Here is a 16,646-nt window from a genome sequence, read left to right as displayed (position 1 = left end):
CCTAGTCAGCGCTACGCGTCTGCGCTCGGGAAAAGAGGCCACCGCCACCAGCACCTCCTGCAGATAAACTCTCTCCCTTTCAAATCTTCCCACCTCCCACCCCATACCCTCGATCCCTGGAAGGCCTTCCGCTCTCTCCCTTCGTCTCCGACGCCGAGGTAAGCTTTTACCCTAGCCCCTCCGGTCACTTTTGACCGAAGCCCTAGGGTTCCGTTTCCTCTCTCTATAATATTTATCTGTTTCTCCGTTTCCGGTAGAGATTGGCTTCTTTTTTTGTTCTTTCTGGGTTTTGCGCTCGATTTTTAGGGTGCTAGATCTAAAGCTTCGATTGGTTACGTGGTTTTGTAACGTTCAGTCCTTATTTTGGCTTTCTTTCCCTATCTTCTGGGGGTTTGCCCATGAAGATTCGTTTTTTCTGTGGTTTATGAATCGTGGTCTCGATTAAGATCCTTTTTTTTTCCTCGGGATTGTAGGGTAGGGTTTTAGAGTAGGATTTTGCATGCTTGGTAGGATGTTGTTTTTTTAGAATACAATGTAAAGATGAGTTTTGATTGGAGGATTTTCCTCTTGGCATTCTTGATGTGTTATTTTCCTTCTGTATTTTGCTGTCTTTTTTTTTTTTTAAATTGTTTTAATTATTTTTTAAATGTTCCCAATTTAAACGCTCTGTCAATATCTGCTCAGATTTTACGAGTAAAGAACCTAATTTTCTGTCATTTATGATTTCTATTCTCGAGTAATTTGTTCTTTCATGAACGTCTAGGGTTTTAGGGTATGAGTCTTACATGCTATGCTGACATGCTGTTATCTTGACGAAGCCTATGTACAAATGAGTAGATAACCTGAGGTTTTCTTGTCAAGATATCCTTTGAGTTTTCTGTATTGTTTCCTCGTATCTTTGTTTTCTTATTTTCTTTTAAGTTTCCTGGTTGCAGGAAATATGAGCAGCCGAGCCAGCCGAACCGTCTATGTGGGAAACCTACCAGGAGATATTCGTGAGAGAGAGGTTGAGGATCTGTTTTACAAGGTCTGAGATTTTCGCTGCTCATGGTTACTTGTTCTATAAAATCTGATAATGTTATGAGATCCATAAATTAGATTTGCAGGGTTGAGATTAGGTTTACTGAACAGGGATCCATGTTATTCATGTCATTTTTCTCGCTCTCCATAGAGTTATGTGATAGACCCTGTAAGGTGCAATTAGAGAAGAACTAGGAGGTTTTAATGGATAGTGTCTTGAAGTTAGGGAATTTGGACTGTAAAATATAATGATTTCATGAGATCCATATGTTGGGTTTGCCTAATCGAAATTATCTTTTTTGAAAAGGATCTATGATATCCATCTCCTTTTCCTCATTCACTTTCCATGGATTTATGGGGTAAACCATGCAAGGTATGATTGGAGAAGAATATGTTATTTTGATAAATGTTGTCTGGAAATCTGATACATTTGAGTTCTGTTTGAATGCTGGGCTGGAAGTTGCTATGGTTGGGAATCTCTGACTAGAGGAGGCAGTTTTTATAAGTCATTGTCTTAGAACACATTGTTGTATTATCTATGATTGCTCATGAGAATATATTCATAAAGTGGATTAAGAATGTCAACTAACGCCAATAATGAGCAGCATATGTTTGAAAATTTTAGTTTAGTCTAAAATCACCTTCTTAACCTCCACTGCAGACTGGATCAATATTAAGTTTTAAGGTTAACCTGACATTATTTTCCTCCCCTTCACTAGTGAAAATTCATGTCGATATTGCATCGTTGCTTGATCTTCGATGCTTGGGATGTATGATGCCCAAGACTTTGGATACTTAGACACCACGCAAAAATATTCTGGGTCACTTTGATGGTATGACGTCATGCTTTCCTCAGTAAGAAGTGTCAGCACTTTGCCATGGCCTTTTGGATTGTTTTACTAAAGTGCATACTAAAGTGTCCAAACATCTGTCTCTGTACCCTTATCAATGTTTTATATGATAGTAAAGACACAAGCTAGTAAATCGATATATAATTACCTGCTAGATATAAATTGCATTCTTAAAGAGTTGCTATTGGGCAAGAATTTGGGTGCATCATTATACACCATCACGGCATTACCAATTTCAGATGATTACATTTATACCAGATACATTCTGTATCGAGTTTGCAAATTACCATAATTTCTGCAAGGATTATGTCTGCGGTTATATGAGATAGAGGCACATCTGCTGAAGTTGATGGCAATTTTGTTAAAAAGATAGTGTGGGTAAGATCTTCAAAGTTTGATGGGGTTTCAAATTATTGATTTCATTGATGTCTTGAAAAAAAAAAGCGTTGTTGATGATGCATACACATGTGCGTGCATGTATGCTGTGTGATAACTTGATCAATGATAAAATTACATGATGAGGTTTTATCTCGTCTTTGTCTCAAAAAAAAAAAAAAAAGAAGAAGACTTCATGAACAGTTTTATAACCACCTAGAGACTGGAGTTTTGGTGAAACATTTCTAGTTATACAATCATGACTGCAAGAGATCTCAAAAATAATTTCAAAAAGGTGGAGTTTTGGTGAAACATCTCTAGTTATACAATCACTACTGCAAGAGAAAATCTCAAGAATAAATTTCAAAACAACAAGCTATTAAACATGAGTCAAAATGTTAATCTAAATCCTCTGGCCGACCTCGAATTCAATGCGATTTCATGTAAATTTTCCATTAAAAAAATTGATAGAGTTTTGATGGGATAACCAGATGAAAAGTAGATCTGCAAAATTAGGTAGTACAGTTCTATCACAGGGATGAATTCCATTTAGTGCAAAAATGCTCCTAATTTTCTTTGAAGCTTCATCATTCTCCATATGAAAGTATTTCTTTAGGGTGTCTAGGAACCAACATAGAGAAAGACTTGAACTTGATCTTTTTCCTTTTAAATCTTAAAAGCATCCTTTCTCTTTGTTCAGCTTAAAACAACCATTGATGCATAAACTTCTTATGCCATGCCAGGTTGAGCACTTCTGTGGGAAAATACACAAAATAAAAAAGGACATAATCAATTGCTTTATTAGTCCCTAAAATCATATAGTTTTACAACTTCTTGGAGTTCGAGTATTTTATGTTCTCTCTGGGTAAAACCTTTGTTTATGCTGTTATTTTCTGTAAAATTCTTAAAATCAAAGATTAATCTGTGTGTTTCTTCCACTTTTTGTTCTTATGAGAATATAGTAGTAATTAGTAGTTAAAATCTAATTGCAGGTCACATATTGTAGTAAATATGCAATTTAATTAATAAGAAAATGCTTCAAAGGGTGACTGCTTGAGTAGATTGATGGGGGATTCCTTGTTGTCATCAATTTTTTATTTTTATTTTTTTGAAGGTACCACTTTGTGCCTAAAGACGAACCTTTTATTCTAAGGTCTTAATACTGGGAGTCTGGGAAGAACTAAAGCAACTCAAGGGATAAGATCCAAAACTGGCAACCATTGTAGACAGGACCAAAGCCTCCCCCAACCTTTTATTCATGGTTCCATGTTCTCAAATTTGCTTCTCATTGTTCAGTCTGTTCTTCATTCTTCCTGGGTCTCTACCATCTCCACAAAAGGAGTATTGGCTGTTGTGTTTCTTTTCCCATGTGCCATGCGCATGTGGATATGGATGTTTGCGTTTCTTTGTACATTTGCACATACACATGCATGCACAAACTAACTAAATGGGCGCACTGATCAAAGATGTCAGTGGCTTTGAGCTGGGGAGCTGGGAATGTATGGTCTCCCATCACTCAAAGAAGTAAAATGAGAAAAAGTTGGATGCCACGTGAAGTCAGACTCAGAAGCTTTCATATTGTATTCATATATTTGGACTGACCTTTTATCTAATTATTAAATGCATTAGAAAATATCGAATGTATTAAGTATTTACTTGCTCGGATAAACGATGTCATTATTCAGGAATGCTAACATGGATCCTCTGATTAGAGTCTCGATGAACTTTGCATAGGTTTAAGGGTACATAGCTTTGAAAATCTTTTTGCAGAATCTGTTGGTAACCGTTATTGCCATTAGTGAGGGGTTTTAGAAAAGCTGACCTTAGGACCAAGGGTGTCCATTTAGACATGAGTACAGAAGTAACTAGGAGAATAATTTCTTTAGTTGTTAATAATTTCTTTAATTGTTATTTCTTTTTGGTTTTCAGATTTGTTGATTATTTTATGTGCTGTGTTTTTGCAGTATGGACCCATTATTGATATTGATTTGAAGATTCCTCCAAGGCCTCCAGGTTATGCATTCATTGAGGTAATGTTGGCTCATTATGAAATATGTTGTTGAAATGTTTGGTGTTAAGAATATCTGGCATGTTGTGTTATGTAATTGCAGCCTTTTCTGCATAATCTGTTCTTATAATTGGGCTGTTGTCACAATGATGTATCTACTGTGTATATGTTGATTTTTGTCATGGGAATTAAGTGTATATCTAGGCTTATACTACATGGCACTTCTATGTTTTGCAGTTTGAAGATGCTCGTGATGCTGAAGATGCTATTTATGGTCGTGATGGTTATAATTTTGATGGTCACAGATTACGGGTATCGTATATGGCAAATACCGATATGTTGACTTTTCTGTGGTTAAGATTTCCTTCACCTTGTTTCCTTTTTCATGCAGGTGGAACTTGCACATGGTGGGAGAGGCTATTCTTCTTCTGTGGACCGTTACAGCAGTTACAGTCGTGGTGGAGTCTCGAGGCGCTCTGAATATCGTGGTATGTGGTTAAATATGTGGTGATATTTGCTTCTTCTTCTTCTTTTTTTTTTTCTTTTTCTTTTTCCTTTTTTTTTTTGCATTTCTTGGATAATATATTCATTTTTTAAACCTTTCTTAATATATATATAACCATGCAGTGCTGGTTACTGGTTTACCTTCTTCTGCCTCATGGCAAGACCTGAAGGTAGGTTTCTAATGGCATGTGCAATTGCACTTTATTTTTCATTTTTTTTTTATTTCTTATCTTAAATATGCTTACTTTTAAGTTTTTACCCAATGATTAGGATCACATGCGTCGTGCTGGTGATGTCTGTTTCTCTGAAGTGTTTCGTGATGGCAGAGGTAAGCTGCTCTTATCCTCTACTTTTTGCCTGGTTCTGTTCCTTATTATAATTGTTGCATGTTTTTCTTAGGCTGACATTTTCTGAATTGGCATGGTATTATGTTCTCTGACTGCATCTGGTGCTTTCTATTTACATTTGAAATCTGATACATGAATGCATTCATTTTTCATTAAGTGTAGATATCCTATAAAATTATTGGCTTGCTTTCTTATTAATATATGATAGCTGACACCAAGAGAGTGATGACTTATGATCTAGGGAGTGTGGAATAATTTCCAGACATGACAGTCAGGCCACATTGTGATCATAATACTATATTCTTCCATATTTTGTTTCTAAAGGAAGTCGGTGAAATGTGCGATATTTTTTAGGACTTGCATTGTAGCATTCTTGAATTCTTCTTTATGCAAGCTGGAACATTTAATAAAATCCAGAAAAAATTCACTTTGTAGTCTTGATGGTCATTTGATTAGTTTAGTTTTTAAGGTAGAAAATTAGTCAACATGAGAATGACTCTGATAAAATTGAAATCAACTTTTATGTACCTGTGGATTTTTTTTTTTTATCATTTCTTCTGAAATTTACTCAAATTGGTGCTCGCTAGTTTTTCATCTTTATATTTCTGCCAGCTACCTTTTCAGACTACTTTCTCAGAAAAAAATATGAAGCCATATGAGTGTGGCCTTACAATCTATGGCTTTTTTTCTTTCTTTATAGCTGGAAGGTACTTTCATGTATGTGAGCAGCTTAAACTATGTAAAGTTTAACGTTGAAATCAATCCTCTGGAATTCAATGCTTACTATTAGATGGTTGCGTCAAGTTACTTGATGTAGAATTATTAGCTTGCTGGTTAATAACTTAAAATTATGTTACAAATCGATGATGTTACAACTGTCAACATTTTTTTTTCGCTTGTTTAGATGACTTGATGAATGCAATCAGGCAATGGTTTTTATGAGTGTGTCTGGGTAGTGACCATAATCATACTGTCTGCCTTTTAGTGATTCTATATTTTCCATTTTATGAAGATGATTAATCTATTCTGGTTGATTTGGCCTTTTAGCTGTTGATACGTATCTAGGCCGGTTTGAGCAAATACAAACTAATCAGAGATAAGGATGTCATTTGAGTGCCTCTCTTGAGTCATGAGGCATAGTTTTGGATTTCTATATTGACATCTATATCAGCATGTTGGGTTTTTCTATCATTTTAACCTCCTAATAAGAAGGGAGAAGAGGGGGAAAAATGAATTGAAGGAAAGGAAAACAGATTAAGAAAGGTTGTTAAACAAGGAAAGAAATAAATATATAGATAATATGCATGCAGAAAAATATTAATTACTAATTGTTGCTTGATATCTTGATGAGCTCAATTTGGTAGTTCATAAGTATCTCAAAGTAGTCACTGCAATACGGTTGTTTACATATCATGCAATTTTACCGGTTTTCTTTGCCATCTTTACTAATATTTGTTTGATTATATAAACTGCATGTACGTTGTCTACTGATTTACAGTGTATTGATTGGGGTTGGCATTGTCTGCTAGTCATGACCAGAATTCAAACTCATCTTGGAAGCATGTTTGCCTACAATAAGACTTAATGTGGTGCACCTTAGTCCCCCAAATTTGGATGAGGTCAATATTTTTAAGTCTTGGTATTAGATCAGTACTTTATCAGCACTGGTCGGTGCTTTATTGTAATTCTTGTACCAATATATATTAAGCTGTTGGAGTCAACAAAAGCACCTATACCATGTGTTGTAGTGGGGGCATACCGAGCCTCGCATACCATATTGGGTTGGTATTATGCGTGTTTTAGTGGGCACCATGGTTTAGCACTTGAAAAGCCTGAATATAGTGTAGTGGATGAGAACTATAAATTTTATATGGTTGAGGATGATAAGAGAGACATCTTAATAAATAATTTTAATATTCTATAAAAAGCGAACAATTATGCTTTTTTTTTTTTTTTTTTTGAGAGGAGGGGCAAAATCGCCATATCAGGGTGGAAGTTGAACTAAGTTTCTTGCATCAAGACAAGATATTTCACTAACTACTCCAGTTGGCACCAGTTTTTACATGTATATGGTACACATATACATAAATATATGTTGTATATAAAATATATTTATATATAGATATTATATTTATGTATTATATGCTTATTTTTTTATACATACATACATACATACTAGGTAAGTTAAGGCTTGGTTATCAAAACCTAAAGAATTCGGGGCATCAAGCCTCGTCATGCACCTAGGGTACTGCTTTCTTTTATATATATATATATATGGCAAACGGAATGGAACTTGTATCATGATAGGCAAAGGGATGTGTTGGGAAAGGCTCGTCCCTGGGACTCCTTTTAGATATATGCTATTTTAAAACTCGAACATCAGGGGCATTTTAATTATCTTTTCTAGATTGTTATTAGTGATAAAATATAGATAGATAGATAGATATGTATGTATGTATGTATATAGATAGATTGATCGATAGATATTAAAATTATAATCGTCTTAGTATGAAACTAGCGATGCAATACATCTAAAGGCTAGGAAGAATACGAATTTCCTTTCAAAGGTTATGTTATTTCTTCTGTGGACTTGGTTTATTTTCTAGATTATTATTTTCCATGCGCACATCAAATGGATCTACATACTTGTCCAGTTGGCACTAACCTTTAGATATATGCTATTTTAAAGCTCGAACATCCGGGGCATTTTGATTGTCTTTTTTAGATTGTTATTAGCAATAAAATGATGTATTATATATTTAACATCATGTGTGTGTGTACATAGATAGATAGATCAAGGATTCAGATCCTAGCGGAACGTCTCATGGGACATCGGGATGGGGTACCATCTCATGTGTCGGGACAGGGCCATCCCGCTAGCGTCCCAGCATCCTGATCGGGATGTTTTAGGACATCTTCTATCCCAAATGATGGGATGGGATGGGACGGCGGCGCCTCCCATTCCTTGGGAAAATCGGGCTAGCCCCATCCCACAGGATTTAAAATCTTGAGATAGATAGATATGTATGTATGTACGTATATAGATAGATAGATTGATAGATAAATATTAAAATTATAAGTCTTAGTATGAAACTAGCGATGCAATACATCTAAAGGCTCGGAAGAATGCGAATTTCCTTTCAAAGGTCATGTTATTTCTTCTGTGGAGTGTGGACTTAGTTTATTTTCTAGGTTATTATTTTCTTTTAAAGTTTTCATTGAGGATAATTTACTGTTATGTAATTTTCAAATGAAGATTATCAAAACTAAATCTACAACCATTGGAACTGTGAACATTTGAATTCATTTTGTCAGCTGAAATCAAAATTGATTTTCAAACCTTGGTTATTTTATGTAACTTCAGATACAAATCTTTAGAACTCCCCTAATACATCTATTATTGAACCATAACTTGAGAGAGAGAGAGAGAGAGAGAATCTAAACTTATTGTTGTCCAAATAGAAATAAATTATTGGCAGTTCTTGTTTTTCAGATTTCCTTTATCCATGTATATAGTGTTCTATTCAATAGTTTGTAGCATGCACTGTTTTCGATCTTTTACTTTTAAGTGACGTATTTATATCATTATTTTATTGTTTTGTGGCAATATTTATTAAGGGGCCATTGCTTGGTGCAATGGTAAACGGCTTGGGCTGACAAGTGCAGTTGCATGGGTTCTAATCCTGGGGCAGCAACTTTGTGCGAAAAGAGGCCAAAGATTGGGTCTGTCCCTAGTTTGCCCTTACAGGACCCTAGATTGTTGGGATCATAACTGCACGATGACGCCTTCTTTGTTTTGGCTTCAAGATGTATTAGTGTACTATGTTGCACAAAGTAAGCCATAGCCTGATCAAGATGTGGATTTTGTTTGATAATTTGAGATTCTTTATGTTCTTGAATAATGAAAATTAAAATTTTGAGTTTCAGCTACACCTGCAAATTTTGTTATGTTATGAGTTTTTTGAATAAATATCTGATCTTATGCTAATCTGTCTGGATTCAAATTTTAACTTATTGATTCTTTAATTGTAACTATAGACCAAATGACTAAAGAATCCTCAGTATCTCCCTCCCCCATCACCTTCTCCCATCTCTTCTTTTACCCTGCTGGAATGGAACCTCCTGAGGTCTTTACCTTCAGAACTAACAATTGTATTGAAATGAATATATCGTAATTGCTCCACTGTGTGTTTGCAGGCACTTCAGGCATTGTAGACTATACGAACTATGATGATATGAAATATGCGGTATGTTACTACTCAGTAATATCTTGAAAATCTCATTTAAATTTATATTGTTTGTTAGATAACATATGAATCTGAGCATCTAAAATTTTGTTTTTGACTTTAACCTCCATGTAGGTCAGAAAACTTGACGACTCTGAATTCCGGAATGCATTTTCTCGGGCATATATAAGAGTATCACTATTGCACATGCCTTTTTAGCCCTTTTTCCTTCTCATCACATGGCCTTTCCTTATGCAATACTTTTCTGGTGATATTAGGTAAGGGAATATGATCGGAGGCGAAGCCTATCTAGGAGCCGCAGCCGTTCCTACTCCAGAAGCAGAAGCCCTAGCCATAGTCACAGTTATGGCCGTAGCAGCAGCCACAGCCGAAGGTATGGTGCAACTTTTCTTGTCATATATACTTTGTGTAAATGGACAATCTTTAAGTTTTAGTGAATTTGTTATGCAGCAACTCTCCAAAAGGCAGGTCAGCACATCGCTCGTTTTCTAGATCTCGATCAAGATCTGTTTCATCTCGCTCTCGTTCGGGATCAAGGGAGCACTCTCTGTCAGGGTATGCTTTTGTTTATTGCTTACTTTCTATCCATGCTTTTGTGGATGTGGGTTTGAGACACTTAAAAATATTGGACAGCACAGAATCTCAGATATCTGGATCGGCCATCCCTTTTTCTGTGCTTTCTATTTCATCTTGTAGATTTGTGAATTTATTTATTTTGTCTTGATTGCTGTTTTATGGTTTCCTTGCTTACAAACAATGAGGTATCAGAACATGTGGTTTATCTTTTTGTCTTGAATGTTATTTCATGCTATCCTTAACTGCAAACTGTGAGTTATCAGATCTTGTTTCCAAGTGTTGTTCAGAGTGCATTTCAGGGGAATAATTAAAATATTTGTTGGAATGAAAGTTCTTACATAAAAGGTGGCTCTTAGAAGGAATATTTATGGCAAATTTGGGTTCATAATGCCGAGCTCAAATGGTTGGGAGTCCTTAAAGGTTATGGCTATGCCTTTGGTCAAGTTTGCATGCTTCAAGCTAGCTAGTTAGCCAAGCTTATAATAACTTCAAACTTATTTATTGGGCAGATGGAGAACCTTAAGTTGTTAACTTGATTCTGATTCATGTATTACATGTGATTTGTGAAGGACCATGCTTATCTTTAGGTTGTATGGAAGAGTTTTCTATTACTTCTTCTGTAGGACTTACATTTGAGTTATATATTAGGTTTTGTGTTTATCGGACAAGAGTCACATGCTTCATTCTATTGGGAAAGGATGATAACCTTTCTGAGAACAGAACCTCCAGAAAGGTAACGGATAAGCACTTGTCAAAGCCTTACCGAGTGTTTTGTTCTTACAATATTAAATGTTTGCAGCCAAAGAATGCTGTACCTGGCCGAACCACCCTGTATGGGGCATGCCGAACCATACTGATGGGGAACCGAGATAGTTCCGACATGGAAAACGGCACATGCCGGTTTCGGGGAAGAAAAGAGAGGAAAAGAGGAAAAGAGATGAAGAGAAAGAGAGAGGAAGAAAAAGAGGGAGGGGGGTCCGTTAGAGGGCCGCCGACGGGCCGTCGTGGCTGTCGGGCGGTGTAAATGCCTCTCCGCAGTGTGAAACAAGGGCGATCCGCCCCTGTTTCCCATATTTTTTTTTAATTTTTTTTTTAAAATGAAGCTGGCATGGGGTTTGCCGGTTTCACTTAAGTGATGCCGGCAAACCCAATGCCAGCTTCATTTAAAAAAAAAAAATTAAAAAAAGATACGAAAAACAGGGGCGGATCGCCCTTGTTTCACGCCGCGGAGCTGTAGGGGGTGTAACGCCGCCGGTAGGCCATGGTGACCACCAGAGGCCCTTCGACGGCCCCTCCGATGGACCCCCTCCCTCTTTTTCTTTCTTCCTTTCTCTCTCTCTCTATATTTCTCTCTCTTTCTCTCTTTTTCTTCTCCGGTTCGGCTCCGTTTTTCTTCCTCGATTCGGAAACGGAACGGAAGCGTGCTGAACCGTACCGCCGGCCGGCCAATATGGCCACTGGTACCGGTTCCGCAAATCTTGGTTGCAGCAAATTTGAACCTTTGGCACTTACATATAATTTATATCTTATGAAATCTTCACAGCAGAACATAATATTACAGTAATGCTTCAGTTTTATTTTTCCATGCCTTGCTAAGAAAGAGCTTAGTGGCTAGAAGCTAACAAAGCTAGATTTCACCTTTTTTTGGTAGTTTTATAAGATGTCTGTCTTTGCAATTGAGAATAACGAGGTGGAGTTCTTCACTTGTAACAATTAAACATTTGAGATAGAAATTGGAGTCATAAAGAAATTGTATGGGTTGAATGGTTAAGGAATGAATGCGACATTTGCAGTGAGATGTGATGTTGTTCTTGAGGTTGTTTTTGTATTGGCTGAGAGGAGATGAAAAGGCGTAAGATAGTTGCTAGCCCTGATGTATTGTATGAAGTATTCTGAATGAACATGGAGTTGATAATAAATTGTATGTGATGGTGGGAAAGGATTCATTGAATAAATTGTGGATAGTTATAACTTTATAGAATTTTGGAATCTGGTCTTAAATGGTTTGCCCACCCTAATACAAAGCTACAGTTGACCCAGTTAGCTTTTGAGGAACAATATTGGTGTCAGATTTTCAGCAATTCATAATGCTGATATCTTACAGTGTGAAATGGACTGGTAGGTTATTTATTTATTTTAGTATGCTGTAAAGAAGAACAATAACAACCCCTTGAAATGTCCTTATGATATATGCACCTCAGATGGACAAATATGAAGCTATTCTTGTCAGGAGAGTTTATAGGGTTTGCTATTGTATTAGCACTTGGTATCTGTCCTGTTTAATGATGAATGTGGTTGCTGCTTCTGTTTCTATTGTTAGTGAGGAAATGCAACTTGGTTAGCCTATTCTTCCCGTTTTTTAACCAAACAGTATTTTAAAACATGCATTTTGCAACTCTAGTTATTGAAACGAGACCAAATTATTGTTCCAATTGCTATCAGTACCTTTGTTTGGAGGGGTAAAGAAGATAAACTAATATACAAGACGCAGATGAAGACATGAGATCAAGATGTGAGATAGTTAAAAATGTGATGTGAAAGTTGTTGATATTGATGCTAGAATACATGGAAATGGGCAACTCATTTTGGCTGATGAGTGCATATGATAGAAGCTTCCCATTTTTTAAGGATGTTTTCCATTTCATTCTTTAGATGCAGCCTGTTTGGAGATGGCTCTGGCCCTATCTTCCCTGTTTGTTTAGGCCTGGTTTGGCTGAACCAAAACTATTTTGAGGGATAATTATGGTTTGGGGTAAGAGAAACAACTATAAGGATTAATTGTTGGTATTTTTAATGCAATTATTTATATTTGGGGTTTATAGATTGTTATATACATCAGGATGCCTATTTTTATTTAAGAGGGGAGCATGTCAATGGCGAGAAAAAAAAAATCCTTGCAAATAATGTTGTAAACCCTAGCTGAACCAAGTCGACACTAATCCAGTCAAGCTGGCAAAAGGCCTGCTTGACCACCTTTGAAATAAACCAGAGTTCAAGTAGGTTGGCACTGTTCAGCCTCTGAATATGGGGAGAAAGATCCTTCTTCAGCCACCATAGCTCTCCGCCAACTCTGCTCGCACCTTTGGCCATGTTACTGCCACCGTTGCTTGCTGCTTTTGCATCCCTTTTGCTGGTAGCTTCCTTCTACCTTCCAATACTTTATGCCTTTGGAGAGGGGGGAGAAGGTTTCTTTCTAGCCCTAGAAAGAGGAACTGAGGACAGTCAGGGAACCTGAGCAACTCTGACTGGCTACTGTTACTTTATGTCAACATTGATGCAGGCCAGACCCTATAGTCTTGAGTAATATTAATGGAATCTGATCCAAATTATTATTGCTCACTTCTTGACCTGGCCATACTTGTCAACTTTGCTGGATACTGCTGTATTAAGCTGATATGGTCCATTTGCATTATCAGAAATGTAATAAAAGGTATATATAGTTCGATAAATGTCTTAAAACTGAAAGTGCCACTTGGTACAGTTGTGGGGTATATAACTTCTAGTTTGTCTTCCATAGCAGTTAATTTTTACTTGGTGAATATTAGGTCTTCCATGATAGCACCCTTGTGTGAGTTGTGGTGGCGATTGCCTACTTTGTTGTGTATGTTCCTTGCAATTAATTTTCTTCAGGGGCTTGCTTTTTGGCAGTTTGATGGTTACCTTGTTGTTGATTCAAAATGACTTGAGACTTTTACCTCTTAGGGCTTCCATGCATGTAAAGTCGCACACTTTACATGATGCCATTAACCCCTCTACTTGATACATCAAATAAGAAATGGTGGATGTAACCTCCAAACTTCATGCATCTTATTTGCAAGGATAGCTAGTTGAAAATGACATATTGCCTAATTTTTGGAATTTTCTTTTTGATGTTGGTTGAAATGGTAGGAAACAGTTGTTTGCTCCAGCACATCAGTAGGAAATCATGTTGAGATGGCAAAACATATGTATGATGATAAACTTGTGTTCGGATTGTTATACGTCAACAGTATACACTACTGCTTGTCATGTCTCTGTGCAATGTTGTAAAAGTCGCTCTGTGTGCTTGATTATATGCTTTAGTGTGGTGAGGATGGCACTGAGCACCTCAATAATCCCCAGGCAAGGCAAGTTTACTGGGCGAGCCCCGAGACCAAATGAGAGGAGTTTGGCAAGCACCTCTCCGATGTCTAGCAATATGCTGCATGCCCCTTTTTTGCCCATTTGCTTTATTAGCTTTGAGGGTTATTTTGGTCTATTGGAGTCCTTACAAATAAAGGATTATTCTAAGATATTCGGTTATTTACTTTTTTGTATTTTGTTTGGTATTGAAACATCGACGATGCTTTGGAAAATGGTATTTGCTATCATATTTGAATTTTGAAGCTATTAAAGGCTGTCTAGTTGATTTTTTTTGCCAACTTTAGTTGTTTAAAAAGATGATATAGGAAGTGACATTTTGATGTGATTTTTAAAAGATTCAAAACATGTGTGATATACAAGACAGCATGATAGTTGATATTGAAACTTGATGCTTGAATTATTTTCAGTTACATATGGTATATATTTCTAATACCTTTTTTGAACTTCTTTGAATTAGTACCTTGCTTTTATCAGGTAAGCACCTTTTTGTTGCCCAACTGCATTGAGTAATATATGGTTTTGGTTGCCTTAATGGCACCTTTTGCTTTTGATAACTTCGGCTTCTGTTACTCAAATGATGCATGAATATTTTGGTTTGCTTCATTCATCAGTGCTATCAGAGATATCGAAGAGCTCTGCATTAACGTGCATGTGGCTGCTATTTGTGTCTCCTTTATCTATAGATATGAAAGGGTTATGGTAGTTCCATCTGTGAATTTTCTATATTTGTCATGTCTTCTTTCCTCGTTTGCTTCAAATGTATAATGCTGTAATATTTTGAATTGAAATTATGCATGAATTATCGTTGATACTTTGGTATACAGGGCCATGTATTTCAATTTTTAGTGGAATGTAACTCTTAGTGATTATTTACGAGTATTATGTAGCTGTTATTTGCCTCCCTGCTTCAAATCTTACAGGCAAAATATAATTCTCGCAACTTTCTTAGGCAAGATTGTAGCTTTGCACTCATGAATTGTTTGCATCTAATTTTTTCTAGATTTCGTGCTTTCAGACTCCTGCATGTCCTCTGTTCTGTCTGCCCTTGACCCTCTACTTTGTTAACTATATGTTTCTGGTTTAGTTTTCCCCTCTATTAGAGTGTTTATCCATGATAAAGAACATTCCAAGCTTCCTAATTACCATATGTTTTTGAAAGCTGCCTTGTTTGTTTTCTAGATACGGGCTTGTGCGGCGATTTGGGGATTGCATAGTGGGGACTTGATGGGATACTGCAAGTGCCTACGATCTTTTGGTGATGTATGCTGTTCAATAAAATGAGAAAGTCTTGGAAACCTGGCTTTTTATTTAAAAAAATAATAATAAAATACCACATGTTATATGGCATATAGCTAGTAGCAATGGGAGTTGAGGGGGACTGAATGGATGGGTTGAGCTGGATTACTCAGAACTAAGTGGAATTGAGACTCGCCAAACAGTGGTAGAAAGAATGATCATTTCTTCTCCAAGTTCACCTCACCATTAGGAGTTGCGCTCAGGAGCTTGGATATGGATTTTGGTGGTACAGATAGAAAAGTATTTCTTCACTCCTTGTATGTTACACATAATAGATTCTTTTATTTTCTCCTTAGGTTTTTGCTGTCTGGTAGCTGGCAGTCGTATTATAGTCTTCCTTGATTGCGGCTGCTGTCTTCCTTTCTCCATTTACAATGTTTTGAAGAATAATCAATGGTTTATTTTCCTGTGCTGCTAAAGTTATTTGAGTTTTTCTTCTGTTACTATGGTACTCTGACGTGGAAGAGGCGTCGAGGCTTTTGGATCAAGTTTAAAAAGCAACTTGATGGATATTGTGGATATTGAATTCGGTTGTTTCTGGAACTTTTGCAGATCACGATCAAGATCCAGATCACCAATTGCTTCAGTAAGTTTTATCCAACATTAGCATTCCGTTGTTTCCTCCTCATCCTCCTTGTTGATCAACTGGAATGTAACGTGCAGCCCCCGCGGGACAAACGAGCGAGCAGGAGCACGAGCTCATCTCGGTCTAGATCTCCTGCTGTATGAGCCTACTCACCTGTCCGCTTCTTCCTTGGTCTTATACAATGTTATGGTCTTGATGTCGCCTTTTTTCCTTCTTCTTGGGAGCAGATGCCTGATCGTAGCCGATCTGTTGATTCTCGAGGCCGTTAAAGGAGAAGTAACTGCCTGAGCTGAATAGGTGCAAAATTTTACAGAAGACTCTTAATACTCGGACATTTGGTTATTGCTGTTAGAAATGATCTCGTGTTGTAAACTTTTCGATCGTAGGACGTGATATTATTTATGTGATAAAAATATATCGTTTGTGTCGGGTATTGATGCTGTAGTTGGCAGGATCTTGTGCATTGCAGTGAGTTCACTCTTTGATGCTGCCTTTTATTAGTAAGGTGGGTGACAAATGCATACTGTTGGGCATGCTTTCGACTTGGTATCCGCATTTGTATAATTTTGAAGTTTGTGCAACTGACGGTCGTACCCAGGAGGAGGAGGACATGTTTTAGAGACTCCGTGAGAACGATCTCGAAGCCTGTCGGTGGTGGTGCTTGCTCGAGGCTCCATTTGGTCCATGCCTTCGGGGAAAGGGTGCGTAAAAAGA

General features: G+C 37.0%; 1 protein-coding gene across 7 annotated transcripts; it reads left to right on the top strand.

The window, feature by feature from the left end:
- Positions 1 to 16,477, top strand: LOC105039849 (serine/arginine-rich splicing factor SR30). 7 transcript variants are annotated; one of them, XR_831009.3, is made up of 16 exons: positions 2 to 158; positions 936 to 1,027; positions 4,211 to 4,276; positions 4,492 to 4,566; positions 4,646 to 4,742; positions 4,882 to 4,928; positions 5,029 to 5,086; positions 9,303 to 9,352; positions 9,467 to 9,523; positions 9,610 to 9,725; positions 9,803 to 9,907; positions 15,230 to 15,310; positions 15,403 to 15,586; positions 15,899 to 15,932; positions 16,010 to 16,069; positions 16,160 to 16,477. XR_831009.3 is itself a non-coding variant. In XM_010916153.3 (14 exons), exons 2-14 carry the CDS (start codon positions 941 to 943, stop codon positions 16,199 to 16,201), a joined length of 894 nt encoding a protein of 297 aa, XP_010914455.1. In that variant the 5' UTR covers positions 2 to 158; positions 936 to 940; the 3' UTR covers positions 16,202 to 16,477. The 7 variants fall into 7 exon arrangements, 5 of the variants coding, with proteins under 5 accessions (XP_073106575.1, XP_073106576.1, XP_010914455.1 ...); XR_002163982.3 differs by having other exon boundaries at positions 15,230 to 15,586; XM_010916153.3 differs by lacking the exons at positions 15,230 to 15,310; positions 15,403 to 15,586.
- The last annotated feature ends 169 nt before the right edge of the window (positions 16,478 to 16,646 follow it).

This window comes from Elaeis guineensis, chromosome 1 (genome assembly GCF_000442705.2).
Source record: "Elaeis guineensis isolate ETL-2024a chromosome 1, EG11, whole genome shotgun sequence".
NCBI lineage: Eukaryota > Viridiplantae > Streptophyta > Magnoliopsida > Arecales > Arecaceae > Elaeis > Elaeis guineensis.
Note: the sequence above shows the minus strand (reverse complement) of the source record. Positions and strands in the feature narration are given on the sequence as shown.